General features: G+C 44.6%; 1 protein-coding gene across 2 annotated transcripts; it reads right to left on the reverse strand.

Moving 5' to 3' along the window:
- Positions 1–2,777: 2,777 nt before the first annotated feature.
- On the reverse strand, positions 2,778–12,919 carry LOC136497247 (protein FAR1-RELATED SEQUENCE 9-like). 2 transcript variants are annotated; one of them, XM_066493039.1, is made up of 5 exons: positions 12,732–12,919; positions 9,141–9,200; positions 5,436–5,543; positions 5,257–5,334; positions 2,778–5,158 (listed from the first exon to the last, which is right to left on the reverse strand). In XM_066493039.1, exons 2-5 carry the CDS (start codon positions 9,183–9,185, stop codon positions 3,161–3,163), a joined length of 2,229 nt encoding a protein of 742 aa, XP_066349136.1. In that variant the 5' UTR covers positions 9,186–9,200; positions 12,732–12,919; the 3' UTR covers positions 2,778–3,160. The 2 variants fall into 2 exon arrangements, with proteins under 2 accessions (XP_066349136.1, XP_066349135.1); XM_066493038.1 differs by having other exon boundaries at positions 5,257–5,337.
- Positions 12,920–13,295: the final 376 nt, after the last annotated feature.

Consider the following 13,295-nt stretch of genomic DNA (forward strand, 5'->3'; position numbering starts at 1 on the left):
TTATAGTAACCCAACTATCGTAAATATGTATTGACATTATGGTAAATTAGTATATAAAATTATAGTAAATGGAGGTGGCTACAGAATAACTTATTTTGTAGCCGGCTACTGAATAGCCTCTCCCTATATATATAACTACTGTTCTGCAGCTGGCTATAGAATAGCTTATTATGTGGCAACTTTGAGTTACGATAGTTACTATACTAATTTACGAGGCTACAGTAACTCCTTACTAAGTGATTTACTATAACATTATGGTAAATATCACAGTGAGTTGTAGTAACACAAGTATCGTAAATGCATATTTATGTTATCGTAAATTGATACAAACATTATCGTAAATTAAGGTGGCTATAGAATGAGTTATTCTATGGCCAGCTGCAGAATAGCCTTACCACACACACACACACACACACACACACACACACACACACACACACATATATATATATATATATATATATATATATATATATATATATATATATATATATATATATATATATATATAACAACCCTGCAGTAATAGCGGGAGGATCACGGACGCATAGACCGGACCGAAAATCAGTAAACAATTGTACATGCAGGCCCTTAGTCATGACATCCGCGAACTGATGCGAGGACGGCACATGGAGAACACGAGCTTCACCGAGGGCGACCTTCTCACAGACGAAGTGAATGTCGATCTCGATGTGTTTGGTCCAGCGGTGATGGATGTGGTTTGTTGCCATGTATACAACACCGATGTTGTCACAGAAGTCAACTGTGGCGAATTGTAGCGGTAGATGGAGCTCCTGGAGAAGTTGGCGCAACCAGCAGCACTCAGTGACGACGTGGGCGACGGCACGGTACTCTGCTTCAGCACCGGAGCGAGAGACAGTGTTCTGATGCTTGGACGACAAAAAAACCAAGTCGTCACCGAGGTAGACGCAGTAGCCCGACGTGGAGCGGTGAGAGTCGGGGCACCCTACCCAGTTTACATCTGACTATGCCATGAGAGATTAGACATGGGCGGTGCCAATGTGAGACTAGCAGAAAGAGTGCCCTTGACGTAGCGAAGAATGCGCTTGACGAGGGCAAGGTGCGGCTCCCGGGGTCGTGCATGAAGAGGCACACCTGCTGGACTGCATAGGCTAGGTCCGGGCATTGAGGGTGTTATTAAGGGTGAAAGTGGTGTTGGCAGTAGGAAGAGAAGAAGTGCCAAGACATGAAATAGGGATAGTGTGACCATTGCCAACTGTGATGAAGGAATGAGAAGGAGGTAGGCGAGAGAGGAGTGAACCATCAGGAGATGACATGTGAGAAGTCGCGCCGGTGTCGAGGACCCAAGGGTTTGCCTACTGCGGGGTACACGGTGGATGACGCGTCCTTGTGGGCACAAAGGCCGCAAGGGTCTGCGGAACCGGCCCAAGGATGCTGGGGCCACACTAGGCCGGGTGCTGCAGCTGTTGGCAAGGCAGAGGACCAAAGGTAGAGGGAGTGGTCGACATGGTGGGCGGAATTGGAGAGAGGAGCAACAGACTAGGGAGAGAAACCTGAGCGGACAGAAAGCAAAGTAGCGATGCATGGAATGGCTGAGGATGGTGGGAGGAGGTGGCACATGGCGAGTGTGCGTGAGGGGGGGGGCAGACAGCTAAGACGTAGTGAGTGCGCACAAAGCAGAGGGAAGGGGGAGGAGAGGCCATGGGCGAAGGGACAGCCGCGCAGGAGTCTGGAGGGGCGAATCACGCTCAGCACGAGATGGACGTGCGTAATGCTGGCTATGCGGCGCGAGCGGTGGGGAGAGGGCGCGCGTCAAGAGGGCCACGCGAGCGGAGGGGAGAGGAGGCCGCGCGTCACACGGAGGAGGCGCGCGTGAAGGAGCAGCGCGCGGCTTGCGGGGAAGGGGAGGCGCATGAGACGCGGTCGGGCGCGCGGAAGGAGTCACACGAGAAGCGGGCTGCGAGCAGATTAGGAGGCGATCCTCGAGCGAACGCGAGGGGTGCGGCGCGTGCGGGAGACCAGGGAGGGAAGGAAGAAGTCAGGTGCACGCGTGATGCTGGTCACGCGGAGCAGCCGTGCGTAGTCGCAGGCGAGCGAAGGGAAGGCGTTCGCGCGTAGGTAGGGGTTGTAGCAGAGAACCGCATGCGATGCCGCGCTGGCGGAGGTGCGCGTGGTCTCTCGCAGGAGCAGAGGAGGCTGACGAGATGACAAGAGAGCGTCTACGCAACACAGAGGAAGACAGGGGGTGCGCGACCGAGGATCGGCGGCGCAGGCGCGAGCGACTGCACGGTGGATGGATGCACGGCTGGTTATCGATAGCGCGGTGAGGCTAGCGGATACTACCGTGGAGGCGTCTGCGTAGAGGAGAGTTAGAGCAGAGGAAGAGGAACCAGGAAAAGAACCTAAGCGGCTGATACCATGTAGAAAGGAATAGGAAGAACACCTTACACCTATTAGGAAAGGTGACTTTCATATATATATATATATAGTCATAAGACCGTCAATACGTTTATAATTAGACCCCTAAATATATACATATCTAACACATAGCCCTATCAACAACTAGCACCATTGATAATACTTGCCATATTTGACCTATATATATATGATCTTTGATGTGAATCATTAATCACTAATTTCTTCTAATACATTCTTAAAAATTAAAATCCTTTAAATTTTTAAGATGTTACAAGTATAGAACTTGTAAACAAAATGTCATTATAGTCTTTAAGGCATGACAAAACTTGCCCTATCAACAAGTTTTCCTCACTAGAAGTAGTAAAAATATTTTAAATAATCAGCAACCAAGGACAACTTTGATCTTATCCACGAGCAAAAGGAAAGGCCAGTTGTTTTCAGATCAAAAGCTGTGACCTGATGTGAATAGATCATGCAGCAAAGTATAATGATTCACGTCCAACTCAAATCTACACGGAACTAAGCACTGACTCACTCCGTCGAGTACTTGTCTCTTAACTAATGACTTGAAATCTAAAAATACACAAACTAACGACTTGTCACCTAAACAACCCATCTAATAAAAACCGGATGTACTGATCATCCACAAGATCTCTTCTTGTTTAGGTGTGCTAGTGCTCCATTTTTTCCTTGCTAATCACTTACTTTGCTTCCATTCATCATCATGTGTGGTTGTTCTATTATTCATCCCCTAAGCCAGCTATTCTCTGCTTGAGAGCTTCTGTTGAATCCTTTCGAGCTCTTCCAAGAATATTTGACTTCGATTTGGATCCCTGCTTACAGAAGCACAAGTATCTGCTGTCTTGTTCATAAGCATAGCATACCTCAGCACATTTTGTGAAGCATCTGATCCTGTCTTTTCTGTGCAAAGTTTTTGTAACTCCTGCTCTCTGAACTTCTTTGTCCACCTTTGCCTGATATAGTGTTCAGGTATCTCGTTAATTCCAAACTGTGTGAAAAGCCTTAGAACATGGCAACAAAGTATTCCATCTCGCTCAAACTTCGAACATATGCAATTAAATATCTTTTTTTCCATGTCAACTTCAACAGAGAAGGAATCATTCAGAAATTCAGCATCTTCATATTCCAGCACTCTCTTCACTGTATAAATTCTGTCCTTTTCCTCTTCAAAAACATTGAAAGCAGATGCATCAAGTAGCTCTTTCTGAAATTTTAAGAACAGTCCCACTGTGTAAATTTCTGCAGCATGCCTTTCTATTGGTTGCCTTGTGCAGTATATTGGCTTTTGCATACTTGACTCAAATCTATCAATGCTAACAACCTGCTCTTGGAAAATGTTACACTGACCGATGAAGGTTTCAATGTTATCCTCCTTGAGAACATAGTCCTTGAAAATTGAGTTTGTGCTCTCACAACCTCCGAAGGAACGTATAAATGGGCAAAACACATGTTTGAAGTAAACTGGCACCCACATAGTTCTTGTCCAATACATTTGCTTCAAGTGTGCATTTATTTCTGCATTAAATTTCTTAAGCATTGCTTTCCAACCATTCTCAAAATCTTCGGTAGTTAAAGAATTCAAAACAAGACATGACATCTCAGCATCCATTCCAGGTCTGTTTGCCATAAAACCTCCAAATTCAACTGCAGCTTCCCTCATTACATGCCACATGCTAAACCGATTAAAAACTGTAGGGAATACCTCTGCAATTGATTTCTGCATAGCTGAATCCTGACGAGTCATTATAATACTTGGTTTCTTGTCATCCATCACATCCAAGAATGTCCTGAATAACCAAGAGAATGTATCTGCCTCGTCATTTTCAAGCAGAGCCCAACCAAAGACAGTTGGCTTACCATGCCCATTAATTCCAATTAATGATGCAAACGGCATGTTGTATGCATTGGTTCTATAAGTTGTATTAATATGAATGAAATCTCCAAATAAAGCATAATCCAGTCTAGCTCGCACATCTGTCCAAAAGATACTTCTTATAGTACTATCTTCATCAGTCTTCATAGCATAGTACAACCCAGGTTGCTCCTTTTGCAATTTTCTCATATGTTCTAGTGTGCTTCCAATATCTGTATTCCTAGTCTTCATCACTCTGCCAGACTGTTTCAAGTTGTTGACATCCACTTTACTCACAGGTATATTTTTAAATCTCCCCTGTAATTTCTTGAAAATTTCCATTATCTTTGTTGGTTTAATTTTGCTTTCTTGCAATACTCTTGAGAAGTGTCTCTCTTCCTCTGACATGTGCTTGTGGCTCATGAAAAATCTAGTCAACAAGGGTGAACTCCAAAGTGGGTGATTATGTTCATTCATAACTCCTATAATTTCCCACCTCTCTGCAACAAGTTTCACAGTCACCTTCATGGGGCATTGAGTATGCACAATAGCATCTCTTCTCCTCTTCTTCGGTCTTGTATCAGCTTGTTTTGTTTTCCTACTTTTATTGCACACAAATCTTATCTTCTTGTGCTTGTAATTTGTTCCTTTAATCACTGTGTATCCAGTAACTTGCCCATGGACATTGATAAAACGATGAGCGTCTTGTAGTGTGGAAAATATCATGCCAACCTCTGGAGCTCTAGACTTTTCCAATTCTTCTGGACTTGGGAACATATAGTCTTCATCACCATCAACTTCTGCTTCAGCTTTATCTTTTTGGAAATCATTGGGGTCTTCATCTCCTTCATTTAGGACAGTAGTCCCATTCTCTTGGTCCAGTTCCTGTAATTTAAAAAATGTTTATAGCTTCCTAAGAAAAGGAATGTTCAACAATTTTAACTGTGAGATGCAATGAAATTTTGGCATAGAGATGCAAGTACCTCAACAAATGTGCTCCCAGCTTCTGGGGCCTGTATTTCAGTATCTGTTTCAGTACATTCCAGCAGGAAAGTAGGTGACTGCTGAAATGGAATGTCACTGCAGCTTAATCTCCATTGTTTATTCCATACAGTTTCTTTGGTCCTGTAAACTATGTGCCAATGAGTTTTTAGATCATTACCTGCAAGCTTCCTTCAGTTGTATAGTTTCCAAGTTCTCCAGCCTCATGTTCAGGAGTATGGATGATTCCATATCTTTCTTCCAAATCTGAGTCCCCTCTGCTTGTATTCTGTAAATATCAAAGTATCAAGGTTTTGGTGATTTGAAACTTAATTCTCCAACTTTTTTGTCAAATGGCATCAAGGTTATTAAGGCGGTAGGGCGAGGCATGGCGACCCACCCCCTTCCAGACGCCTAGGCGAATTAGGCGCGCGGCGAGGCGACGCCATACACATACACTCACGTACATTAGAGCAGGATGAACATATATTGATACATACCTTTTTGCTGCCAATTTTAGAGCCTATGCACAAGCAGCCACCACCCACACTACCCAGAGCAGTTTATACCCAATCCAACTATCCAAGCACAAGCAGCATACCACATCAAAGGAGTATATCCAAGTCCAAGATCCAAGCAAGCATAAGCAATATAGTTCAGACTTCTGAACAGAGGAAGGAAAGGAGAGGAAGAACAGAGGAAGGAACTGCGATGAAGAGCAGAGCAGAGGAGGGGAGGCTGGAGGGGGGAAGAAGAGGTACTTGTGAGCCGATGTGAAGGGTCCTGAGCTGCTGGTAAGGAATCAAGCAGAGGAAGGAGACACAGAGTCGCAGCAGGACAACAGAGGCTGACGGACTGGAGGTCGGAGACGCAAATCGGTGGGGGCCGTGAAGTTGCAGCAGGAGCAGCGAATCGGCGGAGCGGAAGGGGCGGGAGCGGCTCAGGTGCTCCAGCCGCCATTTTCTCTTCCCTCCTCTCCTCTCTTTCTCTCCCTCTCTATCAATTAGCGAGCTGCAGGGATGGCCCTTCTCCTGCGTGCGTGACGCCTTTTCCTCCCGCAGCCCCTTCTCCCTCCAGCGCGCGGCCCCTTCTCCCGCAGGCGCGGCACCTTTTCCTCCCACATGCGGCTCCTTTCCCTCCCGCGCACGGCGCCTTTTCACGCATGCAACGTCCGTCCGACGCCTTGGCAGCTGAGGTGACGCCATACGCACGGAAGCCACGGCGAGCCCAACGCCTCACTCGGGAAATCGCCCAGACGCCTTAAGAACCTTGAATGGCATAACCTTTGAATAGCTTACTATGTTGCAATGTTTATAACAGAATGTCTCGCCTTGATCAGATGGTCTCCCCTAATCAAAGTGCATTTATCAAAAAATCGATTCAAACAGGATAATTTTATGTTGGTCCAGCAGACTGAGAGATTCCTGCACTCCCAAAAGCAGCCCAGAATCCTACTTAAATTGGACATTACTAAGGCTTTTGATTCGGTATCTTGGTCGTTCCTCCTGGAGGTACTTGGTAAATTGGGTTTTGGCTCGAGATGGCGAGACATTTTGTGTGGCCTATTGGTATCTTCAACTCAGGTACTCCTTAATGGTACCCCTGGAGATTTCATCCAGCATAGAAGAGGACTTCGTCAAGGGGATCCCCTCTCTCAGATGCTCTTTATTCTGGTCATGGATGTATTAAATTGGATGATTACAAGGGCTTCTGAGGCAGGTCTGCTGCAGTCCCTGTCTAGAAGACCAATTCAGCATAGAATTTCCCTCTACGCAGATGATGTGGCCCTCTTTATCAGACCGGCTGCAGAGGACATCTCTTTGACACTAAGCATGCTCCAACCTTTTGGGGATGCTTCGGGGCTCAGGACCAACGTTCAAAAGAGTAGTGTGATGCCAATCCAGTGCTCGGATGCTAATATGGCTGTGATACAGAGTTTACTGCCCTGTGAAATCATGAATTTTCCATGCAAGTATTTGGGTTTGCCCTTGTCTCTCAGGAAACTAACAAAGGAACAATTCCAGCCAATAATTGACAGAATCGCGGATCAATTACCGGGTTGGAAGGCAGACTTGATGACACGGGCTGGCGGGTAGTGCAGGTGCAATACGTCTTAACAGCCATGCTGATCTATCTAGCCATGGCAATTGACTTACCTCCTTGGGCAATTAAGGCCATTGATAAAATCAGAAGGTGTGGAGAGGACGCAAGGAAACAAAAGGTAGGCATTGCCTCATTGCTTGGCCCAAGGTTTGTCGGGCCAAGGAGCTTGGAGGTCTAGGAATCTCTGATCTGAAATCTCTAGGTATTGCACTAAGAGTAAGATGGCCATGGCTCAAGAAATTTGAACCTAATAAACCCTGGGCAAGTCTGCCACTTCAAGTAAGCAAGGATGTTGAATGCCTTCTTTCCCTGGCCATTATTACTGAAATTGGGGATGGAGGCAATACCCTTTTTTGGAAGGATAAATGGTTGACTGGTAAGAGCATCCAGGATCTTGCACCCAATCTGTATGCTCTAGTACCAAAGGATCTTGCACCCAATCTGTATGCTCTAGTACCAAAAAGAAGGGCAAGCAGACGCACTGTGATGGCTGCTCTTGATGAGGAGAAATGGCTAGAAGATATTCAGGGGGAAATATCAGCACATGCATTAATGGAATATCTTGAATTATGGGATATATCAAAAGGTATGATACTACAGGAGGGGATCCCTGATAGGAATATTTGGAGGCTTTCAGCCTCAGGAGAATATACAGCTAAATCCGCCTATGATGCACTTTTTGAGGGAGCCCTCAGTTTTGCCCCATATGAGCGCATCTGGAAATCTTGGGCGCCCCCTAAGTGTCGCTTCTTCATGTGGCTGGTTGCTCACAATCACTGTTGGACAGTAGACAGGTTGGCTCGGCGAGGTTTTCCTCACCCGGACCGGTGTTACTATGTGATCAAGAGGAAGAGAACATCCAGCATCTCCTCATTGGATGTGTGTTTCCTAGACAATTCTGGTATGACATCCTACATAGCATCGATCTTGCAGCACTTCCCCGCAGTCAGTCGATTCCTCCTTTGATGCCTGGTGGGATAAGGCGGTCTTGACAGTAAGTGGAGATGCGGGAAAGGGATTGAATTCCCTCATCATCCTAGGCGCCTGGACCATCTGGAAGCATCGAAATGACTGTGTCTTCAATGCAGCTACCCCTATACTGTCTACGGCTTTGAACCTTGCTCGGGAGGAAGCCCTTTTATGGTCTATAGCTGGTGCTAAGGGACTGTCCCTGCACACAGCTCGGGATGATGGTTAGAGGGTCTTTGGTCAGGTCATTCATCTCAGTCATAGGTGATTAATTTCAGTCAGTAAGTGGATGTGTGTGTGTTTGGGTCTCTGTATGACTCCTTTCTCTACTATTAATACAATGATACGCAGTTCTCCTGTGTATTCGAGAAAAACAACATGGAAGGGAACAACTAACGACTCAGTGAAATAAGTAAAATAATGCCTACACTTTCATAGCATAATGGTTAGCTGCCCTAGCTGGCAACCCTAAAAAATAGTGCAAGGGAATGAGCTAGTGGTAACAGTGCGGCCCTATATTCGTAATGGCGTTGTTGCCAACCCAGGCAACGGTGCGACCCTATATGGATGAAGGTTCGAGGCCTTTTCTTGGTCGGTAGACTCAGAGCTTTTTATTAGTGCAATACCATGGAGCAGTCTTTCCCCACCGGCTGAGGTTTTCTCAAATAAGTGGAACAATTCAGTACATTGTCCAAAAAAAATGAAAAAAAATATCCTTTGAACATTTCATTGCAGGTTTGCAGGTCTGTCATAAGTTCATAAGTACTTAGAGTTCATAGCTAGTTGACATCATGAGCACATTCCTTTCACTTACCACCATCGCTACCATTGCCATATCTACATCCTTTTTGGCTGCCATTCATGCTTCATGGACCTGCAACGCTAAGTTGAATAAGATAGTTGCAATTTTTTTAAATTCATACAACAAAGTACAAATAACAGGCTTTAATGTGGAGTTTATTTGACCCCGTAAACTACAATACCAAGAAACGAACAATTTCATTATCCCAACTAAATCACCCCCCCCCCCCCCACCCCACACACACACACACACAACACACACACACGGCCATCCCATAAAAAAAGGTTTTGCATCTATGGCGCTTTGTCACCTCAGTTTTGCCACTTAGGCTGACTGCAAGGCCATGTGTATTGGACAGAAACAATTTGGCCCCATTTTCTTGTGCCAATAGTGGGATTTTACCCTAGCACAGTAAAGCGAAGAATGGGGAGCAAAGCAGGGGGGAGCAAGGTTGTGTTGGTTGTTGTTAACGTGAAAATTTTAGATTGAGTCTTGTCAGAAAAGAAAAAGTAAATAGGACAAATATTCAGTAGACAACCCTTGTGTGGCACGATAGTACAACGTAACATGTATATTCAGGTTTCACAACCAAATTCAACCAGCAGATTCCTAACTTAAGCACTTCAACATAAACCCTATGAAGACAATTCCATGACATAAACTCCATAAAGAAAAACCATGGTCATTTGATCATGGTTAAAGTGGTCTTAACAGCAGTTCCCATCTATCTTATGATCGTTATGGATTTACCTAAATTGGTGATCAAGGCAATTGATAGACGGTGCATGGGGGTTTCTTTGGCAGGGTCGGGAGAAAGCAAATGGTGGAAATTGTCTCGTGTCTTGGGAGCATGTCCAGCACCGCCTACAGTATGATGGTCTTGGAATTCATAACCTAGAAGCTCTAGGCTGGGCGCTCTGCATCCGGTGGTTTTGGGCGCAAAAAACAGATACATCACATTCTTAGGTTTGCCAATCCAAGTGCCACGAAAAACTAGGACAGTCTTCAATGTTGCAGTAGAAACCATAGTTGGCAATGGGAAATCAACCAAGTTCTGGTTGGATAGATGGTTGCAAGGCAGGACTTTATCTGAACTAGCACTGAATTTATGTAAGCTGATACCCAAACGAGCAGTGAAACAACGTACAGTGGCTCAAGCCTTTGATAATAGGTGCTGGGTTGCAGATATTAGAGGGGCTTTATCTGTGCAAGTGCTCAGAGAATATTTATACATCTGGGATCCGGTAGATGGCTTGGTTTTACAACCAGAGATCCCTGATCAGCACAGGTGGAAGGTAACCACTTTGGGGCTGTATAGAAGCAAGTCGGCGTACAATGCTCTCTTCCTTGGAAGCATTAGGTTGACACCTTGGAAGCGCATCTGGAGAAGTTGGGCACCCACTGCGTTGTAAATTCTTCATTTGGTTGGCAATCAAGAACAGGTGCTGGACAGCTGATCGTCTTGCTAAGTGCGGGCTTCCTCATCCGGCGGTGTCCACTTTGTGATCGGACGGAGGAAAATATCCAGCACATCCTCATCTATTGTGTGTTTGATCGGCAAGAAACTAGGAGGGTTTAACCACCCCCCCCCCCCCCCCCCCCCCCCTCCTTTATGTACTTTTTCTTCTTAATGGTGAAATGACACACAACTGTCCTGCGTTTTTGAGAGAAAAAAGAAAAGAAGGAAAACCCAATCAATCTTGGGACTTGATTGGAAATTATGAAACCTTATTGCCCAAATATAAGGCTCATGGGCTCATGTAATCACCTGGAACAAGCTCCAAACAGCGATTGATTGAAGCTCCACGTGATAGCAATCTTATGTTCATCATTGCCATCATGGAGTTGCTAAGAAGGTCTTAAACTCATTGAGGAGGGAATGAGCCTGTTGTGCACTTTACAAGGGAAGAGCAGGCCAATGAGGATTGGGCTTTTGGAGGAGTGATCAAATCTTGCTATTACAGATTTAGGCCTTGTTTGGATGCATGTGTATCCACCTCAATCCACATGTGTTGGAGTGGAATGGAATGGAATTTAGTTTAATTCCACTCTAATCCACTTCAACACATGTGGATTGAGATGAATACATGCACATCCAAACAAGGCCATATCGGGACGAGGGAGTACCGCCGAGCTGCCAGAGAGGGTGGAATTAAAGAAACCCTTCATAGATGTGTGACGGAAGGAGACAGATCTCAACCAAAACCTTGAATGCTGGATGTTATTTTTCCAGGTATAAGCCAAGGTGTCAAAAGAACAGTGCCAAAAAAGTTCACCAAACCATCTTAGATGGTGATTTGGGTGATATAACAAAGAGGGTTGGATTCGTTCATGGTATTCCAGTTCCAGGGTCCAAATCTGAATTCCCTCATTATTAGATTGATAAATTACATCAACTGAAGTAAAGATCAATTTCTTGGTCATAACAACTAGATCTAAAGACTGGTGAATTTTGTTATTCTTCATTTGCAGATCAGTTCACCTTACTCATAGCAGATATTATGACACCATAAGGCTCTCTGTTTGCTAATACATTCCTATGATTTGTTCCCAATTCTCCATTAGCACCAATTATTTCCTGAAAGTATAATATTAGCAACAAAGTTTCTTTCATTATTTCTGGTGAGATGAATCCAAGTCTTATGAATGTTTCAAGGATTACATCATGCGCAGCAGAAATTTTGGCAATATTTCAAATCCTTGTCACTCATATTTTGAGCTGGCAGCAAGGGGCTTGATTCTACACATCCATCATCCATATTTTTCAAACTGATCTCAGTCATCTCGCGCTCTATAACTAGGTTTAGGCCATTGTTTTCATTTTTCTTACAAGAAGATAGGGATTGTGATTGAACATGCTCTCAAGAAAAAGGGTCTACACCTAAAGCAATTGATATCAAAAGAAACTGCCAGAGCTACCCTGCTAGTCTGCTATATTGGTAGAAGCAGCATGAGGGAATCCACACCGGTTATTTAGCATCTACTTATGGTAGAGCAGCAGTTTACAGTCCAGGCAACAGAGCATAAGCAGTCTCTTGGCACTCGAAGCTAGAAAAACAAGACTAAAAGGACCACCTAATTGACCGAAACCCTTTATTTGGTCTGAAATGGAATCAACTAACCAGGGATACATTTCACCCTAAGTCTTATCCCCAAACATCAAAGGAGACTCCCACTTGAGTTGAACAATTTTAACCCATTTTCATTTTTTTTCTACCTCAAATGTTCTTCCTGGCCAATTAACCAACTCTTTATGTCCATAGGTTAGTTTGAGAAGAGGCATTGGCAATTGGCGCTCACTTTAGTAACACTTTGCATAGCACCAATGACAGATACAGAAACGAAGATTGATGATGTAGATTAATTACAAGTGATGTACAGAAAGGGAATCACTTGAATTACAAATGCCAGATTCGAATGGTATGGTAGCAATGACAATAACGGATATCAATAAACTGAGTTTCGCATATTGTGACAAGATTGGAAGAGTGTGGATTTGTCTAACGCGCTGCAATTGAAGAAAAGCCACATGGTTTGCGATTCCAAGTTCATTGTTCAAAACTGAATGAAGTAATAAAGGGGATTTGGGGACGAGGGATTTACTTTGCTGCGAGCAAACTGTGGGGTTGCGCCTGCCGCCGGACTTCCCAAGCACCGAACCGACGCCCCCTGAGTGCCGCCCGGACGCCCGAGCGCTCGCTGGATTGCTGTGCGGCGCTCGCTCGGGAGGAGTCGTGGATGAGAGAGTTAGGGTTCGTGCGTGCAGGACTGCAGATGCAGGCCGGGTTGGGCTAAAGACGCATTGGGCTGGTTAGCTGGGTTTGCGTTTCAGTTATATTGGATTGGATTGGACTGGATTTAATAAAAAGGAAAAAAAAATCCATTCAACCCCTCTCAACTAGTGCACTTAATTCTCTCAATAAAAAAACTAGATTTATAGACTCTTTCAACTCTTAAAATCGTGTAATTTAGCTCTTTGAGCAGTTTTGCAAACTGTTTTGGCTAACGTACAGCCATCCTACGCGGAGCCACATGAATCACAAGTGAGGTACATCGAAATTTGTGATAGTTGCCTTATAAGAAAACTTCCTTGATAGTTCATGGAGATCGATTAAACTTTAAAAATTTATACAAATAATGTCTCTGTTCCTAATTATAAGTCATTCT

Source organism: Miscanthus floridulus, chromosome 12 (genome assembly GCF_019320115.1).
Source record: "Miscanthus floridulus cultivar M001 chromosome 12, ASM1932011v1, whole genome shotgun sequence".
In the NCBI taxonomy this organism is placed as follows: Eukaryota; Viridiplantae; Streptophyta; class Magnoliopsida; order Poales; family Poaceae; genus Miscanthus; species Miscanthus floridulus.

Bases quoted from the DNA above. Each gene is read 5' to 3' on its own strand.
- LOC136497247 (XM_066493038.1), bottom strand. From the start codon at position 9,185: ATGGCAGCCAAAAAGGATGTAGATATGGCAATGGTAGCGATGGTG. The intron at 5,338-5,435 runs GTAATGATCTAA...ATTCCATTTCAG, and splicing joins CAACTGAAGGAAGCTTGCAG to CAGTCACCTACTTTCCTGCT. The intron at 5,159-5,256 runs GTACTTGCATCT...TTTAAATTACAG, and splicing joins CTGGGAGCACATTTGTTGAG to GAACTGGACCAAGAGAATGG.